This window comes from Emys orbicularis, chromosome 7, assembly GCF_028017835.1.
Source record: "Emys orbicularis isolate rEmyOrb1 chromosome 7, rEmyOrb1.hap1, whole genome shotgun sequence".
Classification (NCBI taxonomy): domain Eukaryota; kingdom Metazoa; phylum Chordata; order Testudines; family Emydidae; genus Emys; species Emys orbicularis.
The window spans coordinates 106,607,025-106,630,964 of NC_088689.1; the positions used below are offsets into that span (position 1 = coordinate 106,607,025).

The following is a 23,940-nucleotide window of genomic DNA, read 5'->3' on the forward strand; positions in this document are numbered from 1 at the left end:
CTTTAAGATCAGGAGTAAATAGTTCAGAGGGCCTTGTGCATGATTTCGACACTGGGGTGAATTTTACCCAACAGAAATAGGAAGTTTAGAAATGGCAGCTGGGATTTTTCAGGGACTTAGGTGCTCAACTCCCTTTGAAATTCAATAGGATTTAGACACTTAACTCTCTTAAGCCCCTTTGAAAATTCCAGCTGTCACCATCAAAACTCCAGAAATTGTTGATACAAGAAGATAATTCACCTTGGGGGAGGGGAGGAAGTTTGATTAGACCTGCAGGGTACAGACAACCCCAGAGTTCCTGAGGGAGAATGGGAGAAGGAAAGGGAGGGGCAAGCCTTTGCTCCACCCCCACTTCACCTAGAACACATATGGAAATTGTCCATTGAGGGAAGAGAGAGGGGGTGGAGAGATTTCTCTGCCTCTCCCTGCTGCCATAAAATGGGGGAGTGGGGAAGAGAGCTGATAATGTCTTATGACCTCTCCCCTTCCTGAATGTGAAGTCCTCAGGGTTTGCAGCAGCCACCTTGCTGCAGTTGCTGCCCCACCATCCCAGGCCAGCCCTGTAATGGAGGGATAATTTCAACTGTTTCCAAGATGCTGTGGGTCTGATTGATGGCCAGTTTATGGGATCAGGAAGGAATTTGTCCCATGAGACCAGATTGACAAGGAGGCATAGTTTTAAGTAAATAAGGAGTAAGGACAGGAATTTAAAAACTGTATGTTTACAAGTAGAGTTTGTAATTCCATTGCAATTTATGACTGATGTTCACTGTGGGTGAGCAACTCAAAGGTATCACCTCCCAGAGGCAAACATGAGTAGAACACCCTATTAGCCTGGAAGAAGAAGGGGAGACCTTAAGACCTCACAGACTGAGGCACCCTTCATGTGTCCCATCATTCCCCTTCATGGGGGAAGGGTCAGAGGACTCAGAGAAGGGCTGAATCCTAAGGGTTAGGCAGAAGAGGACCAACCCTAATGTTTAGTTTTTTGGCATGGAGGCCATTTAACCCTGAACAGGACCCACATGTATACCTAGTGTTTGAGAAGGGAGTGTATGGTGAGTTAAGGGAAGGTTACTCAACCTGTGTGTCCCTATGGGTGCTCCACTGTAGGTGTGGCAGCACCTCCTGCACCTGGGATGGGAGATCTTCATCAGCAGTGCTTGTTGGACGGCACATGCTCACCTTCCTCATCTCACACCATGAGTGGGATGTATATATAGCACTGGTCCAACCGCCTCCTAGTTCCTTCTTTGCTGCAGAACTTATGTTTCAGCTCCAAAGCAGAGGGGAGGAGGGTGGGTAGTGGAGCACCCACAGGTACACACGCCTTGAACAACCACAGTTACTGCACAGGGTGAGTAACCTTCTCTTCTTCTTTGAGTGATGTCCCTATGGGTGCTCCACTGTAGGTGACTAGAAAGCAGTGTCCCTAATTGGAAGGCTGGGGTTTTGGCACGGCATTTACTGCAGATGATAGGACAGTATCATCTGAGTATCTGCTGAGGCATCCTGAGTAATGGCATAGTGACAGACAAAAAAGTGTCCGCTGATGCCCATGTGGCCACTTTGCAAATGTAAATAACTGGAATATTACTGAGGAAAGCAATAGAGGTGGAGAGCGAGTGGTTGGAATGTGCTCTAGTTCCAGGAGGAGGCTGTCATTTGTGTAGTTGGTAGGACAGATGTAAACACCAAGCGATCCACTTTGAAAGGCATTGCTTAGAAATGGCTGCACCTTTGGATCTTTTGGCTGTTGAGAGGAATAAGCATGGTGATTTTTGGAAAGGTTTAGTTCTGTCCAAGTAGAAAGCTAATGCTCATCTGACATACAGGGTATGCAATGCTGTCTCCTGTTGGTTGCTGTGAGGCTTTGCGAAGAAGCAAGGAAGATGGATAGATTGATTGAGATGGAAAGAGGATGGTACCCTAGGTAAAAATTTTGGACATGGACATAGAGTAACCTTGTCTTTATGAAAAACTGTATATGGGGGGTATGCCATAAGGGCTCCAATTTCACCAACCCGCTGGGCAGAGGTGATAGTGACAAGAAATGCCATTTTCATAGATAAGTGAATGTAGGAACATGTTGCTATTGGTTTGAATGGGGGTCTTGTAAAACAGCATAGAAAGAGGCGAGGGTCCCAAGCAGGGGTTGCATCCCATATGAGGGTAAAGATTTTGGAGGCCCTTTAGGGAATGTTTCGTGAGTGGGTGGTTGAAGACAGAGTGGCTGTCTATGTGGCAGTAAAAGGTTGTGATAGCTGCCAAATACACACAGATGGAGCTGGTGGATAATTCCAACTATTTAAGGTGTAAAATATATTCCAGGATAAGTGATAATGGAGCATTCATTGTGTCGACCTGAGGCACACCAGCATTGGAATCTAGTCCATTTTTGGAGGAAAGTGCTTCTAGTCAAGTCATGTCACGTCTGCTATTCAAGAGTACTTGTTTATTTATATACTTGCTTCTGAACAGGTTATTTCCGAATCCTGGAACCATGGAGGAGCCATGTTTTCAGGTGGAGCAGCTGTGCATTGGTGCTATCCACATCCTGAGAAAGAAATCATGGAGTTAGGCGAAGAGAGATTGGAGAGCATACTGTCATGCAAAGGAACTAAGTATACCAGACCTGTTGTGACCAGGTCGGAGCTATAACAATGTTCGGGCCCGGTCCCTCTGTATCTTGTGGAGTACACGAGACAGAAGGGGAAAGGGAGGAAAGGCCTAGATTAGCAGAGCATACCATAAGATGAGGAATGCATCTCCCAGGGATCCGTGCCCCAGTCCCGTTCTCAAGCAGAATTGAGGGCAGCAGGCATTATCTAGTGTGTCAATAGTGGGGAATCCCCAGCAGTTGAAAATGTGCTGAAGGATTCAAGCATCCAGTTCCCACTCGTGATCATGGGAGAATCGCCTGCTCAATGAGTCCCCAGTGGTGTTCTGGTGTCCAGGGAGGTATGCAGCTCAGATGGTAATACCATGTTGGATACACCAGTTCTATAATTTCAGTGCCGCTGAGCATAAAGAGGGGCACTTGCTCTGCCTTGCATGTTGATGTAAAACATGCAGGTGATATTGTCCGTCATGACTCTCATGGTGCGATGTGCGATCAATGGGAGAAAGTGTTGGCAGGCATTGCAGACTGCCCGTAGTTCTAGGAGGTTGATGTGCAGGGTGGATTCGGTGAAAGACCATCTGCCCTTGTTTGTGTGATTGCAAAGGTGCACTCCCCAATCGATCAAGGATGACTCATGGATGGTGCTGGTTGAAGGAAAGGAATACCAACACAAACATTTTTGGGCTGAGTCCACCAGAGTAGTGAGTCCTTGACCATCATAGGCATGGAAAGGAGTTCATGCAGGCTGTGTCTGTGATGGACATAGACTGTAGGCAGCCACACCTGAAGGCAATGCATGTGTAAACCTGCATGTTTTACCATGAAGGTGGCTACCACCATGTAGCAGAGTAGCTGGACTCATGTCCTGGCTGAGATCTGGGGGCAGGTTCTGACCTTGGATACAAGATTGACTGTAGTCGAGAATCTGTGAGTTGGGAGGAAGGCTGAAAGCTTGTATGACATCCAGTTGTTCCCCGATAAACTCTAGACATTGCACCGCTGTCAGTGTAGATTTCTCCAAGTTTATACAAAGGCTGAGGCTCAAGAAAAGGTCTATTGTCATACGAATGGTGCAAAGGGTGTCAGTTTCAGATGGGGCCTTGAGGATACAGTCATCCAAGTATGGAAAGGTGACAACACCCTCTTTGTGTAGGGAGGCAGCGATGACTACAAGGACCTTGGAGGACACATGAGATGCTGCCAACAGTCAGAAGGGCAGTACCTTGTACTGATAGTGATTGGTCCCCATGATGAACTGGAGTACCTGTCTGTGGGCAGGATGTATTGTGACATGAAAATACGTGTCTTGGAGATTGAGGGCTGAGAACCCAGTCCCCCTGTTCCAGTACTGGGATAATGGTGTAGAGGGTAACAATCTTGAAGCATTGCAGTTTGACAAACTTGTTTAGGTTTTGAAGGTCTAGGATTGGTTTCTCTTGCTGGATTTCTTTTGGACCAGAAAGTAATGAGAGTAAAAACCCTTCCCTCTGTGCTGGGATGGGACTGGTTCTATAGCTCCTAGTCACAGAAGATGATTTATCTCATCTCGTAGGATGGGTTTGTGAGAAGTGTCCCTGAAGACAGACAGGGAAGGAATGTGGTGGGGTGGGGTGGGATAGATAGGAAGGGGATGGAGTATCCTTCCCTAATGATCTCCAGAACCCACTTGTCTGAGGTAATGAGCCGCCATGATGGAAAGAAAGGGGTTAGGTGTTTGCCAAACTGGTGGGATGTGGAAGACAGTTGATGTGACTAAACAGGGGATGGCTTCTCGGGGCCTTGACCACAACTTCAAAATTGCTGTTTGGTTGGAGGTGCATGAGAAGTAGCCCCTTGTGGAGTCGTATGTCTGTAGGGGGCTTCTGTCAATGTTGCTGGGTATCATATTGTCCCTGAGGAGTGTATTGCAGTGGTGGGGATCATGGAGGAAGTTGATACTTCCCCGGGCGTCTCGTTGGTGCTGGAGTGTAAATGCCCAGAGAACGAAGAGTTGCTTGGGAGTCCTTAAGGGAATGTAGGGAGTCATCTGTACACACCATTAATAATTTGGAGCCCTCAAAAGGTAGGTCTTCAATGGTGGTTTGTATCTCCTTCAGAAAGCCATGCAGCCATGATGCCCGCCTCATGACAATGGCGGTTGTGATGGAATTGGCAGCGGTATCCACAGAGTCCAAAGAGACTTGCAAAGCGGTCTTTCACATTTGTGTGCCTTGAGTTGTTCTTTTTTGTCATCAGGAAGGTCTTGACAGAATTCCTATATTTTAGAGTAGTTGGTGTAATTATACTTGGCCATGAAAACATTGTAATTGGATAAATGGAACTGGAGAGTAGCAGATGAACAAGCTTTGCGTCCAAACAGGTCCATCGTTTCCAGTCTCTATTATGGTGGGCATGTCGAGGTTGGTATTGGTGTCCTTTTTCTTGCACGACATTGACAACCAAGGAATTTGGGATGGAGTGAGAAAACAGAAATTCAAAGTCCTTTGTGGGAACATAATATTTTTTGTCCATCCGCTTGCAAGTCAGTGGGATGGATGCTGGGGTCTGCCAGAGCACCTTGGCAGAATCGAGAAGGACCTCATTGATAGGGAGGGCTATTTTTGAGGAGGAGGAGTGTGCAGGATGTCAAGCAGCTTATTTTGTTGGTTCTTCACCTCCTCCAAAGGAATGTGGAGGGAGTCTGCAATCCTGCGAAATAACTCCTGGAAATGTTTGAAGTCATCAGCTGTAGTAGGGGGTGGAGACATGATCTCCTCTTCTTCTCCTGATGAGGCTAAATGGAGTGGTGGTGGAATTTTCTCCTCTTGTTCTTCCTCCTCATCCACCATAAGGAAAGGCTCAGCCTCTGGTGGTCAAGAGATCAATGGAGAAGGTGAAGGTGAAGGCCTCTGATTTTGGTCTGTGGCAGGCTTCCCAAACTGTGCTCTGTACACGGCCCAAGGATCTCAGCATGGCCAATGCTGAGGGAGTTGCACGTGGGGCTGCATAGAGGGTGGTCCATACCAGGGCCCTTGTCCAATGGTGGGTTGTGGGTATTATGTAGAGAGGAGGACTTTGAGCCTGTCTCAAGTGTGAGGGTGGGATGGAGTACTCCTCTTCCTCCTCCGCGTCACTAGGGAACAGAGGTGTCAAACTTGGAGGGGAAAGGGTAGAGTGGTGACATTTCTGGCAAAGAGGATGGAAGTGGAGGGATGTCATGTCTGAGAAGTGGTGACTCAGGCACGTCAGAGACAGATAGGTCTTTGGGGTATCTAAACTCTTGGGGAGGAGGAAAGAGCATCATTGTCACTGGCGCATGTATCAGTGCTGAGGGAGAGGTACATTCTCCTGAGCAGCCAGCAGAAGGAGTTGAAGACTTCCTCGGTGCCGAGGGCTTGCTCAGTACGGCAGACTTGCTCGGTGCCAAGGGCTTGCTCAGTGCGGCACACTTGCTCGGTGCCAAGGGCTTGCTCAGTGCGGCAGACTTGCTCGGTGCCAAGGGCTTGCTCAATACCGAAAAGGACATCAGCACCAGTAGGGTTGTCAGTACCGGCGATTTAGTTGGTACCGCACTGCCTGAGGTAGGTCTGATTGGCACAGTTGGCACCAGTTTCAAAGGTCTTGTGTCTTGGTCTCTAACACCGAGAGATGGTGCCAAGGGCTGGAGATCTGTCAGGTTAGGGTCTTTAGACTTTTGGTGAGCACTGGTAACAGAGGTACTCAGATGGGCCCTGGAGCTATGACCCATCTCTGAGGATGTCGAGGCAACTAACCTTGCAGGGGATGGCGTTCCAGCAGGCGGTGTCTCAGCAGGTGATGAGGGAGCCTGTTTTTCTTCCATCGGAACGAGGAAGAGAAGACTTCCTTTTAGAAGGATGAGGCAAATGAAAGTCAGTAGATGACCCAGTGGAGCGTGAGGGCCATGGAGGGGTAGTTTCTGGGCCGGGGTCCGATGGTGGACACAGTGATTTCTCCAGGAGGAGAAGTCGCAACCGAATGTCCTGGTCTTTTCTGGCCCTGGTAGTGAGGTCGTGGCAATGAGCACACTTTTGCAGGACATGTCCCTCTCCCAGGCAGTGAATGCATTGTGGGTGACCATCCATTACCAGGAAGGCAATCCGGAAAGTTACACACCTCTTAAACCTAGGAGAGCCAGGCATAAGGGTGAGGAAAATGCTCCCCAGCGGGGAAGGGCAGGAAGCAGGGGGAAAAAACAAAATATAAACTAACTAATGGGGAGGTTAGAAGGCATAAAAGCAAAAAAATTATAGAGAACTATAATACTATAAACTATAGTATTATATAAAAGAAAGAACTAACTACTAAAACTACACTAAAACTAACAGGTAAGGCACTATCTAACAGGTCAAAAAGGATAAGTAGGCTTTGCTGCGGATTCCGTCTCAGACCAAAGGTGGTGGAAAAGGAACTGGGGGGCAGTTGGACTGTGCAGCACTATATATACATCCCGCTCACGGTGCAAGATGGGGAAGGTGGGCATTTGCAGTCCAACAGGCACATCTGATGAAGATCTCCGATCCCAGGCACAGGGGGCACTGCCGCACCTACAGTGGAGCACCCATAGGGACATCACTCAAAGAAGAACCTCTCCTTTAAATTTAAAAGCTATTAAAGTTGCAGCTTTCTGCTTTAAAATCCATCCCTGGATTATCTTTGTTTCATTTTCCTGCATGTCCTAATCATTTAATTCATGACTAACTCATCTTTAACTTATGACTAATTTAAGAAGAATTAAGAGAAATGTAATTTTAAAAGAAAAAGAAAGGAGGCACCAAATCTCAACAGCCATCCTAACAATATCAGTGGAACAGTGTGGGATGGATATACTGAATGCTGGATTATAAGAAGTCAAAGACTTTAAAACTAAAAAGTTTATAGAAAGAATGTAATCAGATGCTTGAAAGTCTGTTTTTGTTTATTGTCTAATGGGCCAAGAACAGTATATTCTAATAGAGATACATTCTGGGGGCCTGATACAGAAGTATTAAAGTCAATAGAAAGACCCCATGGATTTCAGTGGTCTTTGGATAAGGTTCTATATGAACAACAATGAAATCATTCAACGTTTCGCATGAAATAGATGTTCTTACTTTCCATGGGTAATGCATAAGTCCATCAAATAGGTATATCTGACTGTATCCATCGTTGGGACTATGAGATCTTGAATCTTAACATTTTTATCATCACTATATTTAATGCTTTTAATGGCTTCATTCCAATGCACCCAGCGCCCTTTGCCTTTCAACTAAGAAGAAATACAGATTTCAATTACAGTGGAAAATACAGTGCTGACATAATATGTTCAAAAGGTTTTCTTAAGCACTTCATTCTTTGACAAGTTAATGTAATATTAAGTATTTCAGGTGCTTATGTATTTATTTTCCTCATTGCACTAGTGATGAGCAAACCTTAAAAGGAATGGAGGATCATTTTAGAAACGGATGTTCAGACCCCCTTCATTCCCCTACCTCTCTAGGACCCTGTTATCCAGGAAAATACTTACATATGTGCTTAACTTTAAGCATATGCATAGTTCCATTGAAGACAACAGGTCTATAAACATGCTTAAATTTTAAGCATGTGCTTTCCTCTATATGAAACTCAAAAACTCCAAGGGCCTCAACTGCAGCTGAACTGAAATGCAGCACAGTCTAGACACGCCTTATGTAGACTGGGTAGACATTTACTAAAAAGCTCTGTTTAGAAAGTCAGTGCATTAATTATTTTTAAAAGAAAAACTGATTATTGTCAACCAATAGTTGTTCATTTACTCCATTAAGGGCCCAATCCTGTTCCCATTAAAGCCAGTCAATCCTGCCCCCAAAGGATTCTAAGAAGCTAACATTTCCACCTAGCTTCTTTCTTCTCTCACTTAGATTTTAAGGATCTATTTGAACTACTCTAAAAATGAGCAATCAGTAAATCTCATACCTCATACATATAGTCATAGACCAAGCCTTTCTCATCAAAGGGACAGTCCCATTTACCCACAGCTGCTGGCACTGGATGAGCCTCAGACTTTCCTGCTAGAATATCCCTCATAAAGATATCAAAAAGGACTCGGCTGTCACTGTCACAAGTCCCACCAATGGACCAAACCATGGAGAAAGCAAAGCAAGCCTGTGAGTACAAGGAGATAAACAATTACCATTCAAAAATGATAACTACCGTATGATCTGATCAACATATAAAATTACAAGGAATACTATTATGTTGAAAATGCTAATGGCGGCCATCATGTGGGTTTTTGAGCCAAAGACAGTCACAAACCTAGTTAAGGATAAATCCTCTTCTTTCAGGTTCAACAGAAGAAGCAATTAAGCCCTTTTGTGTAGTGAGACAGCTGGAAACAATTGAGGATACCACACGAGGCACTGAGCCATGTGGATTGAGGGATTCTTTGATTGCAAACACTAGGACTAGGAGTTTTGTTTTTGCAAGGGGCATGTGTCTGTTTTAGAGGAGAAAGCCAGAGAAGCAACCACACTTATCACCGTAGTATCTAAGTATCTGAATGTGGCCTTGAAAAGAAGCAGAGACAGAGCTTCTTCGACACAGAATTCACTACATTCTACTGCACGAATAAAACATGATATCAAATCCCTGACGACTTTAAATGAATATGTGATGCTGTAAATAGCCTCAAGGAGTGAAATTCACTCCCCCTACATAAAGCTTGAGTAGTCAGGTTCTACATAAGTGAAGTGCAGGATTTGAAATGTACTCCTCTATCAAGCCAGGGCCAGGACTCAGTGCTGTCCCACAGGAACACCAGACACAACCCTTCATGTTAATTGCATGGGACACAACATAGATGTGGATCCATGACCCCACCCACAGCCCACTCACAGACCATCGACATAGTGAGCTTCTGAACTAACCCTGCATTGGCCAGTCTTGAGGCTACTTCCACAGCATGGCCACTCATCTAGCAGACCCCAGCAGAGCCCTTATGTGGGCTTAGTCTTTAAGCACTTTCTGGTGCCCCTTGCACCAGGGATTAATTTCATGTATGGATTCTACTAAGACCATAAAACAAGTAAAGCAAAGCATAAGCAGTTTGTAAATAGCTGCAGATCCCAAACATCATTTCAGACTGATATTCATTTTGGAGCTCTCTATTCATGTCAATCTCTAAAGAACATTTTAAGATTAATGTATGCCTCAGAAATTGCTTTTCTCACACCATGAAACTTCTGCACAACCTGACAAATGCATTGCTATAATATGCACATCATTCTTTACCCAACATGTGATCATGCACCTGCCTTTAGCTAGCTGCTTGGTCTTAAAACACAAGTTAGTTAAAACAAAATGTTCTAAATTAATTGACAACAGATAGGAAAATGGTTGAAATATATCTGTCTAGTTACTTATAAATCCCTTATCGCTGTGTTTGAGCACCTCACAAGTTTTAGAAAAGTAGCAACAAAACAGTCTCTCAACTCTCTTCTTTCACCTACCAAGTTAAAGTGAACTTGAATAGTCAGCAGAAGAGTGTGTGTGCGCACACGAAGTGTATGGATGTGTATGCTTGCTCATGTGTGATGCACTTATTGCAGGGAAGCCAAGATGAGGAGATTAATTTTGCAAGAGACCTGTTACCAATTATTTGGTTTTTTTCTTTTTTAAAATACATCCAGTAAAAGACCAACCATAATCCATGTGCGGATGTTTTTGTTGGTAGGATCCTGTTGCACAGTTTGACAAAGTAACATTTCAAAAAGTCGAGTGAGAGACACTACAGCATTGCTGTTGCTTGTGGGAACCAGCTCCTACAAGACACAAAGAATGGAAAATGATTGCTATCACAGTATCAAATACTTCTCACAAATCTTAGTATATCTTTTGGAAAAACAATTAAATTATATATTGGCTCTAAACAAAAGACTTAGGGGCAAGTGTTTTTCTTTTAGTTTCAAAATCCTTTTCCCTTGTCCTGTCCCTGAAAAGCCACCCTCTTAATCTGTAATATTAATTATGACAATAATGCATCTTTTAAAAAATTAGACACAATTAATACAATCGTATAGGTGCAGCATGGGGAGCACCACTTATTGTATGACATGTTGGACATCACATAAAATGCTTTCCCTAACATAAAACGCTTTCCCTAACATAAAACAATCCTCTTCCCTCCCCTCAAACTTCTGGTGAGATTACTTTTCACTCGTTACGATAATGGTTATCTTTTAAATATCTTTTACCTACAAATTTCACCTAATATTCTTGGTCAAGTTTTCCAAAGTTGGGCAAAGTAGTTGCCCTCTCAAAATCAGGTACATCTGCTGCATATGCAAAAACCTGCCATGACCATCGCTGAGTATTCTGTCACAGGACACAGAGAGTGGAATGGAAACATCAATATAATTATTGTGGTCAAAATAAAAACAAAAAAATACCTTGCACTGTTGTTTACGAAATCTTAAAGCTGGTGGTATTAACCAGTTAAAAAGTTCTTGCAGAAGATCTTGCTGTTCCTTTTGTCTCAGGGGTTCAGGTAAGCTGTTCAACCAAGAGGTTACAAGAGGCATCCAGCCTAGCTGTAATGGCTCCAAATAAATCATGCCACAACGACTGACTGTAGCTGGCTAAAGAAGAATAGTAAATTCACTTTTAAGACCACGCCCATGCATCATTATATATTGTATATTTGTGCAATTATGGATTAAATGTTAAACTTACTGAAGCCTGGGAAAGGTCCATTGTTTCAAAGATCAGACTCATCTGAGGAGACATTTGGATGATTTCCCCACTCATCAAACAAAGCTAAATATGAAGAAGAGTTAATTTAATAACCATGGTTATGAATATTAGCAAAATCTTATATAACAACAATCTGTTTCACTTGTAAATTAATGTGTTTCTATCTTTGGATGATCTCCATATCAAAATGAGTGAAGCTTACAATAGCAAATGGGAAAGACAAGCCACTACCCATCGCAACATACAATCCTTTGAAATAGTAACCAATTTCCTTTCTCTTTGGGCCAAATTCTGTGCTTTTGCCACTCACATCATTTGTCTATTAATTGTGGAAATCGGAATTGTAGGTATATTACAGGACTCAAATGATCTTTCAGACCCTGCTAGAAGAGGAAATCACAGGTAAAGGACTAATATTGGACCTGATTTTTCTCACTTATACCAGCTTTACACTAATTAATATATTGACTTCAGTGGAGTTACTTCTTATTTATACTGGTGTGAGACGTGAATCAGACCCATTGCCCTTTCTGTAAGCATTACAAAACTACTGAAGTTTTACACATTTATTTTTCAACAACAAAAATATTGATGAAAATGTTTAATAAACTAGGAGAAACTCATGCTTCAAACTGCAAAGTTTCAAGTTTTTCCAGGAAAACCCCATGATAATTATTTTCATGACCAGTGAAGTTGTCTAGGTACTGGTTCTGGACTGCTCATCAGAAATTAAAATGTTCAGTTCCTGAGACTCAGCACAACTGTAGCACCAGCACCAGCACCAGTTCCCAGCGCTGCCACCTGCTAGGTCCACCCACCACTTAAAGTCGGTATCTTCCTGCACTGGATGGGAACAGGAGAGGATGGCAAGGGTCTAACTTGCACAATGTAGGACATAAGTCTGCCTCAGCCTGTGCTACTAACATAGCACAGGATAGCCTGATGTAGGTACTATGAGACACCACACCAAAATAGTATAGGCTCACGAAATGGCCTCTGATTTGGGTACCTAACTTGGGATACCTAGGGGCTGTTTTTCAGAGGTGCTGTGCACCCACAACTCTAACTGAACTCAGTGGGAGTTGTGAGTACACCGCAACTTTGAAAATCAGGCCCCGTGTGTCTGAAGTTGGGCATACAAAAATATAGACACCCACAACTGGAGACCATTTTTGAAATTTTGGGTTGTAAGGTCTTCCAGAGAAGAAATATCATTAAACTTCTAGTATCTTTTTCTTTTAAATCCCATTTATAAATTTGGCATTTTTGTGACAAGATTAGAACATATGTTTGATTAGGAAATGTGATCAAATTAAATACCTTATTCTACGATATAAAACAACCAACCAACCAAAAAAACCCCACAAACAACTCTCCTGACATCTCTCTCTCTCTCATAAAAACACAAGTTAATCACAAGCCTACTCAACTGGTTCCATTCTACCTCAGGTGCAGGTATAGCTACAAGTGCTGTTTTCTTTTATATGCAGACTTATGTTTCTTAAGTGGCACAGCATTTTCTTTAGACATTTATAACACAGATGTTTTACCTTTTTGTTGTCATCCAGTACTGTGTTCATACTTTCTATCCACAGAGTATCAATAGGACCATCAAAAACAACCCATTTGCGTTCAGGTGTCTCAGCTAAAGCAAATTCTCTGAAAGTATTGGCAACAATACCATCTGTCCACTAGACCAGGAAAAAATGGAAAAGGACATTTTAAAAAATTCTAAATCTAAAGTCAATGGGAGTACACACATGCTTACCTATTTTGCTGGATCAGGGCTCTATTTAGCTCATGTTAATGAACAAAACAGAGAAGAACTAAGTAAAAACACTGAGAAGTGTTAAGAACTATTAAAAACCATTATTGACCCTTTGCCAAGCAGTAACAGAATTCAGGGCTTTGCAAGTCTCAGGGCTGGTTTACAGTACCGGGTAAGTTGACCTAAGATACACTACTTCAATTACATGAATAACGTAACTGAACTTGACGTAGCTTAGGTCGACTTACCAGTGTCTACACCCTGCTGTGTCGATGGGAGATGCTCTCCCGTTGACTTACCTTACTCTTCTCAGGGAGCTGGAATACTGGAGTCAACGGGAGAGCGCTCTGCCATCAAGTTAGCGGGTCTTCACCAGACCCACTAAATCGACACCGCTGCATCGATCACAGCAGTGCTGATCTACCGGTAAGTGTAGACATGGCCTCAGTTTCCCATCTGGAACAGAAACTGGTGACAAAAAAATCAGGTATTGTCTTAGTGTAATTTGTTTACAAAAATTACACAAGTCTTGTTTCCTCAAACAAGGGGTGGTAATGAAGAGCACACAGGCAACTCCTTCTTGCAGAAAGTTGAAATAAGGCACCTCTTCCCTGTCTCCAAAAGCAGCCACACTAATTTCTGGTGCCTCTTTATGGCGGGTGTCCAGTGCAGGTACTCGTCACAGAGGGGATACAATTCCCTGATAAACAGGAGTTGGAAGAAGATTTAGGGGAAGGCATCCTGGGAAAAGAGGGGTTGGGGCTGCTAATGTCTGGTACAGTGGAGACAACATTCCATTTTTCCAGAACCCTTAGCCTTCTCACGAGGGGAAGGCAGCAACGTCTCAACAATGGACAGGGACCAGGTTGGGAAGGGGGAAGGCTGATGGGAGCCCTCCCAAACAGGTAGAACTGATTAAGGAATGAATGATGACCTGCACTGTATGATTTATTGCCTGGTATTCCCAGATATGTTAAGTGAAAAAAGTTGTGCCCTAATTAAACCACATCCATTGCATCTTGTTTTCTTCCTGTGTGGCCATGAAAAAGTAGCTATCTTGCACCTCTCTCTCGCTCCAAGGCGTCATACAAATTTCACTACTTCACAGACAGTCTTCTCTTCCTGTGTCACCCTCTGAGTTTTATATACTGGAAAACTCTAGACCAAATGTTTATCTACACAGTTTTTGTATGGCTTTAATTATATTGGTTTGATATAGTTAAACTGGTATAACTCCCTAGTGTAGATGCAGTTATATCTGTATAAATATACTTGTATCACTATAGCTCAATCCCATACATTTATAGAAATAAGCTATTCTAGTATAAGCACCTTTATACTGGTATAACTGCTTCCACACTAGGGGCTGTGCTGAGTTAACTGCGGTGGAATAAAAATCACACCCCTAACCAAAAATGTTAAAGCAGTACAAAAACTGTGTGTAGACTATGCCCAAGGCTGCCAATGGAGACCACGTGGCCCTAAAAGATGAGCCTGGGGCTCTACCCTGCTTCAGTGCAGCTGCTCTGCAGGAACCTCAGCACCTCTACTGCCATACACAGAAGAGCACTTTAACCCACACAATACCTTCTGTGTGCGGTTACAGCACAGCATCGTTAGCTCTTTTTGTAGGGAGTTTCATCCTGACAATTTATACATTAGTGACCCCTAACATGCAAGCCATTAGCACCTTTTGCCATAACAATGTATATTTGCCTTTGGTCCAGTTATTTATAAATTTTAAAAAATTCTGCTCTCAGGGTACATCTTCACAGCAGTTAACTCGCGTGATCAACACCAGGGTCAGAGAACCCAAGTCAGGCTAGCCTGAATGTGAGCAGCCACACTTCAAAGCCATACCTGTGTTACTGTGTCCTCACTAGTACTGCTATGCTCCCTCAGTGTATGCTGGTCAGTTTTCTGGGGGCAACTCCCATGGTTCTTTGTGCTGCAGTAAACTGAGCTGCTCAATGAATTGTGGGAGAACTTGCCTATCCTTCTGAGTACACTGGGGAAATCATGGAAAAAGTACTGGAGTACTATCAGCACTTGATAATTTAGCCTGAGTCCTCACTGAAGAGTGGGTGGATTACCAGCATAAGCAACAAAGACTCTGTAAGAGTCCTGTGGCACCTTATAGACTAACAGATGTATTGGAGCATGAGCCTTCGTGGGTGAATACCCACTTCGTCGGAAGGCTCATGCTCCAATACATCTGTTAGTCTAGAAGATGCCACAGGACTCTTTGCTGCTTTTACAGATCCAGACTAACACGGCTACCCCTCTGATACTTGACAGCATAAGCAACAGCGGCATCCAGGCTCTGGCCTATACCCCTAGCCAGGCCAGTTAGCCCAGGTTTAAAGCACCACCAAACTTAGTTGAGGGAATTGTGTGTTGTGGATAGAAGGGGGTTGGGGCAACACCTGAATAAGAGCACCCTGCAGTGAAGCTATGGATACACCCATGCAAACCTATCAAAGCCATCGGGGTTGCACAAGCATAACCAATGGAGGAATGTGGCCAATTGCTATATAATATTTTTAAAAACGATCATATAAAACACAATACCTCATGAGATACCATATCGAATTGTCCAAAAAGTTGACCCATGGTAATGGATTTTGGATTCACAGTTCTAAAAATTACTTTTTCTTCTTCACCATATTCACGTTCATTCATAAGGGTTAGTGTATCCGCCAACAACTGCAGAACTTTGGTTTTCCCAGAAAAAGGCTCTCCGACAAGCATAAAGCTATGGATAAAAGAAAATTATTATTAAAAATCTTAACTTCATCAAATATAGACTTTATGGCACTGATCCAGCCAATTGGCCTCAATGGGGACTACTCATGCTTAATATTAAGCACATGCTTAAGTGGATCTGACTCTATATGTAGCAAAAATTATAGTGTGGAATGTATTACATCATTGATTCAGTGATTAGGAACTATGTTTTTAGGAGGTCAATACAAAAATATATGTGCTTGCATTGTGTGCGCTATTACCACAGTTACCCATACCAATCAAGTATTTTATAAGTCCAAAATAACCAGTTAGGAGTCTAAATGGTAATTTGTGTATGCAAATACTTGATTTGCTCATGCAACTGCATATATTTGGTCGCACAATTAAAATACGTAAATGGACCCAATTGGACTCTGCAGCAGCAGGGATTCACACTAGTGCATTTATTTGCAGAATTGGGCCTACACTTATTTTCTAATTTTCTTTGCTGTCTCGGAAAGATTATCATAAAATTCTAGAAGACAAAGATAGATAAGGAACCTGCACTAAAACAAAAATCTTCAGTCACAACTCAAAATAAGTTTGTTAATTTCATCCCATTTCAGGGTATTTTAAAGGACTAACTAGTCAATGTCTGCAAAGAGTTTTGAATATGCAAAGCCGTACATTAGAGCTAAGTATATGTTTATATTTCTTGTGAGGTACCATACAAATCTTACCATCATATACTTGCTGCTCAAAAAAAGGGAAAGACTAAAATGCCAGAGATCTGGTGGGCTAATATTTTAATACAGGCAAGTTTTTACAGCTACAACTCCTCTCCACAACCTGGGCCCAAACTGCAAACATTAAACAGGCAAAATTGCTACCGAACTCAAAGGGAGCATTGGATCAAATACGCCTGGCTTCAGAGACTCCACTTTCTTGGGAACCAAATTTGCATTAAAAATTAGGATATCCAAATGTACCAATATAAAAATTCTGCAGCATACAGAGACCCTTGGGATTTTCTATATTTGATTTAAATAATCACTGTTTGTCTTTCTTAAAAGTGGAAATAATTTCTTAGTCTATTTCCATAAATATTCTCTATTGGCTATTACAAAAAATTTAACTACAACCTGTAGTACTTGTGAAATAGGCACTTGTAATCTTACCCATGTCTAACAATCATCATTTCATAGGTCTGTATCATTTTTTCAATGAAAACTTTAACAGGCTGGATATTATTTATAACACAGCATTCATTGGCACATTCCAGAAAATCCTAAAATCAAAACAAAATAAAACCTTTTCATATGATAACAGTCTTTAAAAAATAATATTTTCATGGTTACATATTACATAGTTTACAACAATCCTTTATAAAGCCATATAATTTTATTCATTAATAAAAGGAACATATATCATTCATCATTCCATATTCAGATTATTGCCTCTAAAACAACTTCCACCCCACCCTCAGTATGTTTTATTACATTTGTGGATAACAGACTCAAATTCATTAATTACTGAATCCTCTGGGATTAGGCTAAAGAAAACTAAGAGCACCTGACTTCTGAATGAGAGTGTCCACACAAGGGTTTAACTAATATGCTTTAGCTTCACATTTTAACATTCATCTTAACTTTCCTGAAAGTTCCTAAGTAGACATGCCCTGGACTAGAGCACTATTTACTGACGTGCAGAATTTAAGATGCTGTGACTTAAACAAAATATTGTTACTTTAGTCAAATATAAGGCTAACTTTTCAACTTCTCTATTGGGATATTAATGGCCTTTAGTGATGTTTATGTTTCTCATGTATATAATAGTGACTTGGCTTATCCAGTACAAAGAAATCCTCTCTATCTCAAAGCCTAATACTGAGCGCTGCACTAGAAAATTAGATTGACCCATCTATGTTGTTCAGAAGTGCAAAAAATCCACACACACCCTGAGCAACACAGTTAAGCTGAAATAAGTTGCCGTGTAGACAGCACTTGGTTGATGGAAGAATTTTCCATTGGCAAAGATACCGCCTCTTGAGGAGGTGGATTTACAAGAACAGTGAGAGAATCCCTCCCATCGCTGGAGTAAATGTCTACACTGAAGTGCTGCAGCTGTGCCGCTGTAGTGTTTAAACTGTAGACTCCCTACAAAAAGAGCTAATGATCCTGTGCTGTAATTGCACACAGAAGGTATTGTGTGGGTAAGGAAAACAAAATCTTCACCTTCTTTATTGAACATCTGCCTCTGCTTACACCCCACCCACTCCAATTACTGTATTGTGGAAGCAGGGCTGTTCCTAGCCATTTTGGTGCCCTACACAGCCCCCCCGTGGCTGTGTGGGGCCCCAGGCCTCCATGGAGGGGCTGGCCCCAGGCCTCAGTGGGGAGAGGGCTGAGGGGCAGGGGGAAAACCGTCCCCCGGACCCAGCCTGCTCCGCTCTGCTCCCCTGGCTCCTGGACAGGGGGGAACTGGTCCCCAGCACTCCCCAGGGGAGTGGTGCAGGCTCGGGCCAGGTCACTCCACTTACCATGTGGTGAGTACAGGCCCGTCCCCTGCAGCAGTCCTCAGGGGAGTGGGGGAGCGGGGCTGGGGCAGAGCAGGGCGGGGGCTTTGGGGAAAGGGCAGAGTAGGGGCGGGAAGAGACGGGGCTGGGGCTGGGGCTGGAGCATTACGCAGCTGCACAGGGCACCAGGAAATGTGGTGCCCCAAATTCCCTGGTGCCCTACGCAGCTGCGTACTTTGCGTATGGGTAAGGACGGCCCTGTATGGAAGATAATAGAAGACAAGTATTTCCCCTTCTGCCAAGGTTGTTCTGGTGTATTGAAAACACATGGTTTACATTATCATAATAGAAGCATGTGCATTTCATGAACCTACAATAAGTTGGGTTTGCAGCAGTACAATCTTCCAGGTTCACTAGGAATTTCAGGTTTCCACAAAATTCAGAACTTCAGAGTGAACTTATGTGAAGTCTTCTAGGAAAAGACATCAGCTTGACTTCTACCTGCATTTTATTTTTTTTCTTTTGGTGGGAAGGAAGGGGATTGGGAGGCCAGCTACCTCACCCAGTCCCTGAAAGGGGAAGCAGGCAGCCTGGCCATCTCGGTCCTCACTATCCCACCGCAGAAGAACAGGAAGAGTTAACTAATCATGGCAAAATTCACCATGTCTAATAACTTGTAAAACCCCAAAGGCTAGGGAGGGAACCAGCAAGTCACAAAAGACACTAAAATCCAGGGGAAGTGGGGTGGATTTCATACTGGTATACATCCAAAAAGGCTGTTTAAGGTAAGAGGAGTCCTGGGATTTGTTAGGGGCTGAGGTATAAATGGGCCAAAACTACAAAGACAAATCCAAACCTGCAAATGATGAGAGACTCAAGGCTGGTTTTGGGTTCAAAAGAAAACCAAGTGAATTACGTTTGGTACAAATTCCATTTCACAGGGCCTCATTTTGCAATTAGAAATAGAGTACTGCATTAATTACAAATGATGCAATGCCATGAGTATTAGTGAAAAAAGTTACCTTAAAAATGTACTTACATTGTAGTCTGCTTCAGGAAGCTTAACACCAGGAAACAAATCACTAGTTATACCCATGAACAGAGGTATATCATGTGACAAAAATTTAGGCTCATTAACATCCTTAATTGATCTAAGAAGCTAAAGAAAACAAATACATAAGTTTACAGAAAATGAGTGTTCTGATTTACATGCTGACTATAGAAATACAAATAAAATCAGTCTGCACAATGTGAATCATAGGGTTAGAAGGGACCACAAGGGTCATCTAGTGACCCTGTCAAGATGCAGGATTTGTTGTGTCTCAACGATCCAAGAGAGAGGGCTATCCCACCTCCTTTTGAAAACCTCCAGTGAAGAAGCTTCCACAACCCTGCTGAGGGAGTCTATTTCATTGTCCTACTGTTCTTACAGTTAGGAAGTTTCTCCTGAGATTTACTCTAAAACTGAACTATATGCTAATGTGTGAGGTGTAAGGTTAAGATTTTGTCACAGTTATTTTTAGTAAAAGTCATGAACAGGTTGTGGGCAATAAACTAAAATTCACAGAAGCCCGTGACCTGTCTGTGACTGTCACTAAAAATAAAGGTGGGAACACTGACACCTCCGGTTCCTGCTGCCCATGGCTGACAGCTCCAGGCCCGCTGTCCGCGGCTGACAGCTGTGAGGTCCCTGCCACCCGTAGCAGCTGACAGCTGTGGAGCCCCTGCTGTCCACGGTGGCTCAGAGCTCCAGGGCCCCCCACCGCATGCAGCAGCTGACAGCTCCGGCCCTGCCATCGCAGGAAAATATCTCAAAGATCTCTGAAAGTCACTGAATCAGTGACAAAATCTTAGCCTTAAAAAGTAACGTAAGTTATATAGCAGTCAGTGCTAGGCTGCACTAAGAGGCAAAGTCCCTGTAATGAGTGAAGATGCATCAAGCAGGGCATTTCCTGAAATTGTGTTAGGGGATCTGATGGAGCACCCCAAATGCTCTCCACTGCCTCTCATGACTATTACAGTATTGCCATCTCTCTGCAATTCCTTCCCCAGTTTAACACTTTTGAAGACCCTGCCCTCTTCCATCATTAATGCAGCAATGAAGAGGGAGAGTTCCTGAACTGATGCTGCTGGGAAGCGGAGCAGGCTATGTCTCCCTTTACATTGTCTCCTCTATTCTTGGCTCTGAAAAACGTTAATGGCTATGTTAAGTAAACATATAGACCAAACCCTGGAATCACTGAAGTGTTTCAGAAAGTATGGACTAAATTTTTAACTTGGGCCAAACCATGCATCAATAATTTGGCCTTACAAAGAATTCAATGTAAACATAGCTCATATCAATGTTGGAAGGTCCTTAAGGTGTATCCAGGAGCTCCAATAGCTCCCTTCCACACCAGTCTCGCGTTGGGGGTGTGGCGCATGGCCAGAAAGGGTTAAGCGTCCTGCAGGATAAATGACTCAGATTCAACCCTTAAAGACATGGGGAGATAATGTTTGTATTTTCGTGTATTTACATATATATGTGTAGTGGCCAACAATATAATCAACAGTCCCTGTCTATGCTGTATTCTGTTAGTTTAGAGATCAAAAGAACATCCTAGCATTTAAATGAACTGTAAACATGGGATATTGCTGTATTCATCTCTCTTTGAAATGTATAGCTGATCATCTGCGAAATGATGAAAAACAGGCAATTGCCTTATGTTAATTCGTGTAGCTAAGTACCGGGGATGGACCTACTTCAAAGTCGCCCTGATTACCTATTGTAAGCAAAGGGACTCCGACCTGTCAAAGAAGGCTTGAAATTGTATAAAAGATCCCTGGGTCCTGATCCTATCATCTCAGATCTGCTTGGGGTTTCATGCAGGGGAAGCCTAAGCCACAAGGACTGAGATCCCAGTTCTGACTGGACCACTCTGAAGTTAAACATTGGACTATAACTTATGGACTAAATTCTAAAAGAACTCTTTGCAACTACAAAGCTCACCATCTCTGCGATGGATCTAAATCTCAAGATTGACTCATGTCTATATGTATATTGATCTTTTAACCATACTCTCTCTCTTTTCTTTTTTAATAAATTTTAGTTTAGTTAATAAGGATTGGCTGCAAGAGTGTATTTGGGTAAGATCTGGAGTATTCATTAAGCTGGGAGGTAATGTGCCCAATCCTTTGGGATTGGTAGAACTTTTTCTTTATATGGTGAATAAGATTTTCATTAATCCTCGTCATATCTGACTTGGGTAACTAGGTGGAGGCCTGAGGTTGGGTTACTTTAAGGGAACTGTGTTTTTGACTTCTGAGTAACCAGTCAGGTATAACAGAAGCTGTTTAGTGCTGGCTTGGTAAATCTAAGTATTAGAATATCCACCAGCTTTGGGGATTGTCTGCCCCATTCTTTGCAGTTCATCCAAATTGAGTGACCTCAGCTGGTTCCCCTGCGATCCCGGTCACAATATCACACTTTATCCTTTGCATTTATATCACATCTTTCATTGGAGGATGTTTCAGTGCTTTCCAAACATCAGTTAATTAGGCACCAGTTCCATAATGGCAGATAGAAAAGGTGTTTCACAGAGTTTACGGCCAGAAAATCACCTAGTCAGACCTGATGCACATCACAGGCCATCAAAATTCACCCAAATACACCTGTATCTTTTACATCCATTTTTTCCTTATCAAGAATTTCAATTCATCCTCTCAGTTAAAACTCAGTTCTGAAACTAGTTTTTATTTACATCTTAGATAATAATACTTAGCACTTAGTGGTTTACATTTAGAAAGTGCTATAAAATATGAAATAGTTTATCTTTCATAATAGCCTTGTGAAGTAGACATTTAATGGGCGATACATGACTCCCGCATTTGTGGAGGCTGGGCACAAGGGCCGGAAGCTCCCTAGAAGGGGGGGGCCAGGCCCCCTGCTCCACCGAGGCCCGCCCCACTCGGTCTCCTCTCCCTAAGGCCCCTCCCATGCTCCACCCCCTCCCCAAGGCCCTGCCCATGTTCCACCCCTGCTCGGCCCCAGGCCCGCCACTCACACCTCTTTGTCCCCTCCCCTGAGGGCTCCCCTGCCCACCACTCGCACCTCTTCACCCTGCCCCCCCGAGGGCCCTCCCGCCTGCTGCTCCAGCCTCTTCGCCCCTCCCCACCTGTTCTCCCTCTCCCCCGAGACCCCCCACCCATCGCTTGCACCTTTTCACACCTCCCCCAAGGCCCCCGTGCCCACTGGGGACGGAGAGGCGCGAGTGGCAGGTGGGGGGGAACCTCAGGGGAAGAGCGGGGACAGGAAGAGGTGAAGCGGGGGAGGGAAGAGAAGCAGTGACGGCGGGGCCACGGGGGAAGAGGACGAGCTGGAGCGGGGCCTCGGAGCGGAGTGTGGGCGGGGATACGGCTCAGGCACCCTTTCAGCAGTGGGCAGTGGGCCAGTGTGCCTCCAAAGGGAGGTGCACTGCATCCTGTTTGGGGAGGCTTAGACTCCCCAGGCCACCTATACCCGCTAGCCATGATTCTGATCCCCAATTTACAGATAGAGAAACTGAGACAGAGTGGTTCAATGACTTCAGCAGGCAATACTGTGAGGCAGTGGCTCAGCTGGGTTCAAAACTCTGAAATACTTGACTCAGTGAAATCCACTATGTTACCTGAGGGACTTACCAATATATCTTCATTCTCCTGTGGGAATTTCAGTTTTAGGTTGCCAGCAGCCACTAATACAGCTTTAACAGCACGCATACCATAGTCATAATGGAACTGCGAGGAAAGTTGCTCTGAACAAAGTCTGTAGGTCATTACTATCTTCACTGATAATGGCTTGGCATTCAGAAATCCGTATGAGTAGAGAGAGATTTCTGCTATCAGAGCATAGTTAGGTACCATCATAGCTACTGTTCGGAAAAGAACCTGAAATGCATATTGCAGAAAATATGCTTAAAACGTTTAGAAGAAGAACAAAAGAATTCCTGTAACTCTGATTTGCACTCAATATGTATAGATACTGCAACATAAAAGTTCTTGTGGTAACAGTATTACCAATCTTTGAAGACAAGATCCATGACTCATTAAGAGCCAAACACAAGCAAGTTGCCTATGTGGCCCTCATTACACATAACATTATTCACCAGAACAACAAGGAGTGCGGTGGCACCTTAAAGACTAACAGCTTTATTTGGGCATAAGCTTTCATGGGTAAAAAAACTCACTTCTTCAGATGCAGGTTCACTTCTCAAGTGAGGTTTTTTACCCACGAAAGCTTATGCCCAAATAAATCTGTTAGTCTTTAAGGTGCCACCGGACTCCTTGTTGTTTTTGTGTATACAGACTAACATGGCTACTCCCTGATATTGGATATTATTAACCAGATTACCCTGCTTTAACTTCCTCCTCCTCCATCCCCTTGCTTTCAAAAGAACAGAGACTGCTCATTGTGTGCCACCTATAGGCCAAACACACCTGAATGGCAGAAAAGGATGTGGAAGAAAGAGATGGGACACATGGTAGATGGGAGAGTATACTGCAGCCCCTGAAGGGGTGTAGCAGTGAGTATGTGTAGGGGCAGGATTTTATAATTGTACTATGAGAATTAATGTATGATTTGAT

The 23,940-nt window shown here is 43.4% G+C and overlaps 1 protein-coding gene across 1 annotated transcript in view; it reads right to left on the reverse strand.

Annotated features, from left to right (window-relative positions):
- The window catches only part of DNAH12 (dynein axonemal heavy chain 12), a 166,406-nt gene that overhangs the window by 86,246 nt on the left and 56,220 nt on the right, over positions 1-23,940 (reverse strand). The window contains exons 27-36 of the mRNA XM_065408714.1: positions 22,999-23,244; positions 19,379-19,498; positions 17,003-17,112; positions 15,669-15,852; positions 12,880-13,020; positions 11,309-11,392; positions 11,026-11,214; positions 10,279-10,398; positions 8,555-8,743; positions 7,714-7,868 (exon numbers count right to left, since the gene is read on the reverse strand). Coding sequence (XP_065264786.1) covers positions 7,714-7,868; positions 8,555-8,743; positions 10,279-10,398; positions 11,026-11,214; positions 11,309-11,392; positions 12,880-13,020; positions 15,669-15,852; positions 17,003-17,112; positions 19,379-19,498; positions 22,999-23,244 — 1,538 coding nt within the window. The remainder of the gene's footprint in view (positions 1-7,713; positions 7,869-8,554; positions 8,744-10,278; positions 10,399-11,025; positions 11,215-11,308; positions 11,393-12,879; positions 13,021-15,668; positions 15,853-17,002; positions 17,113-19,378; positions 19,499-22,998; positions 23,245-23,940) is intronic.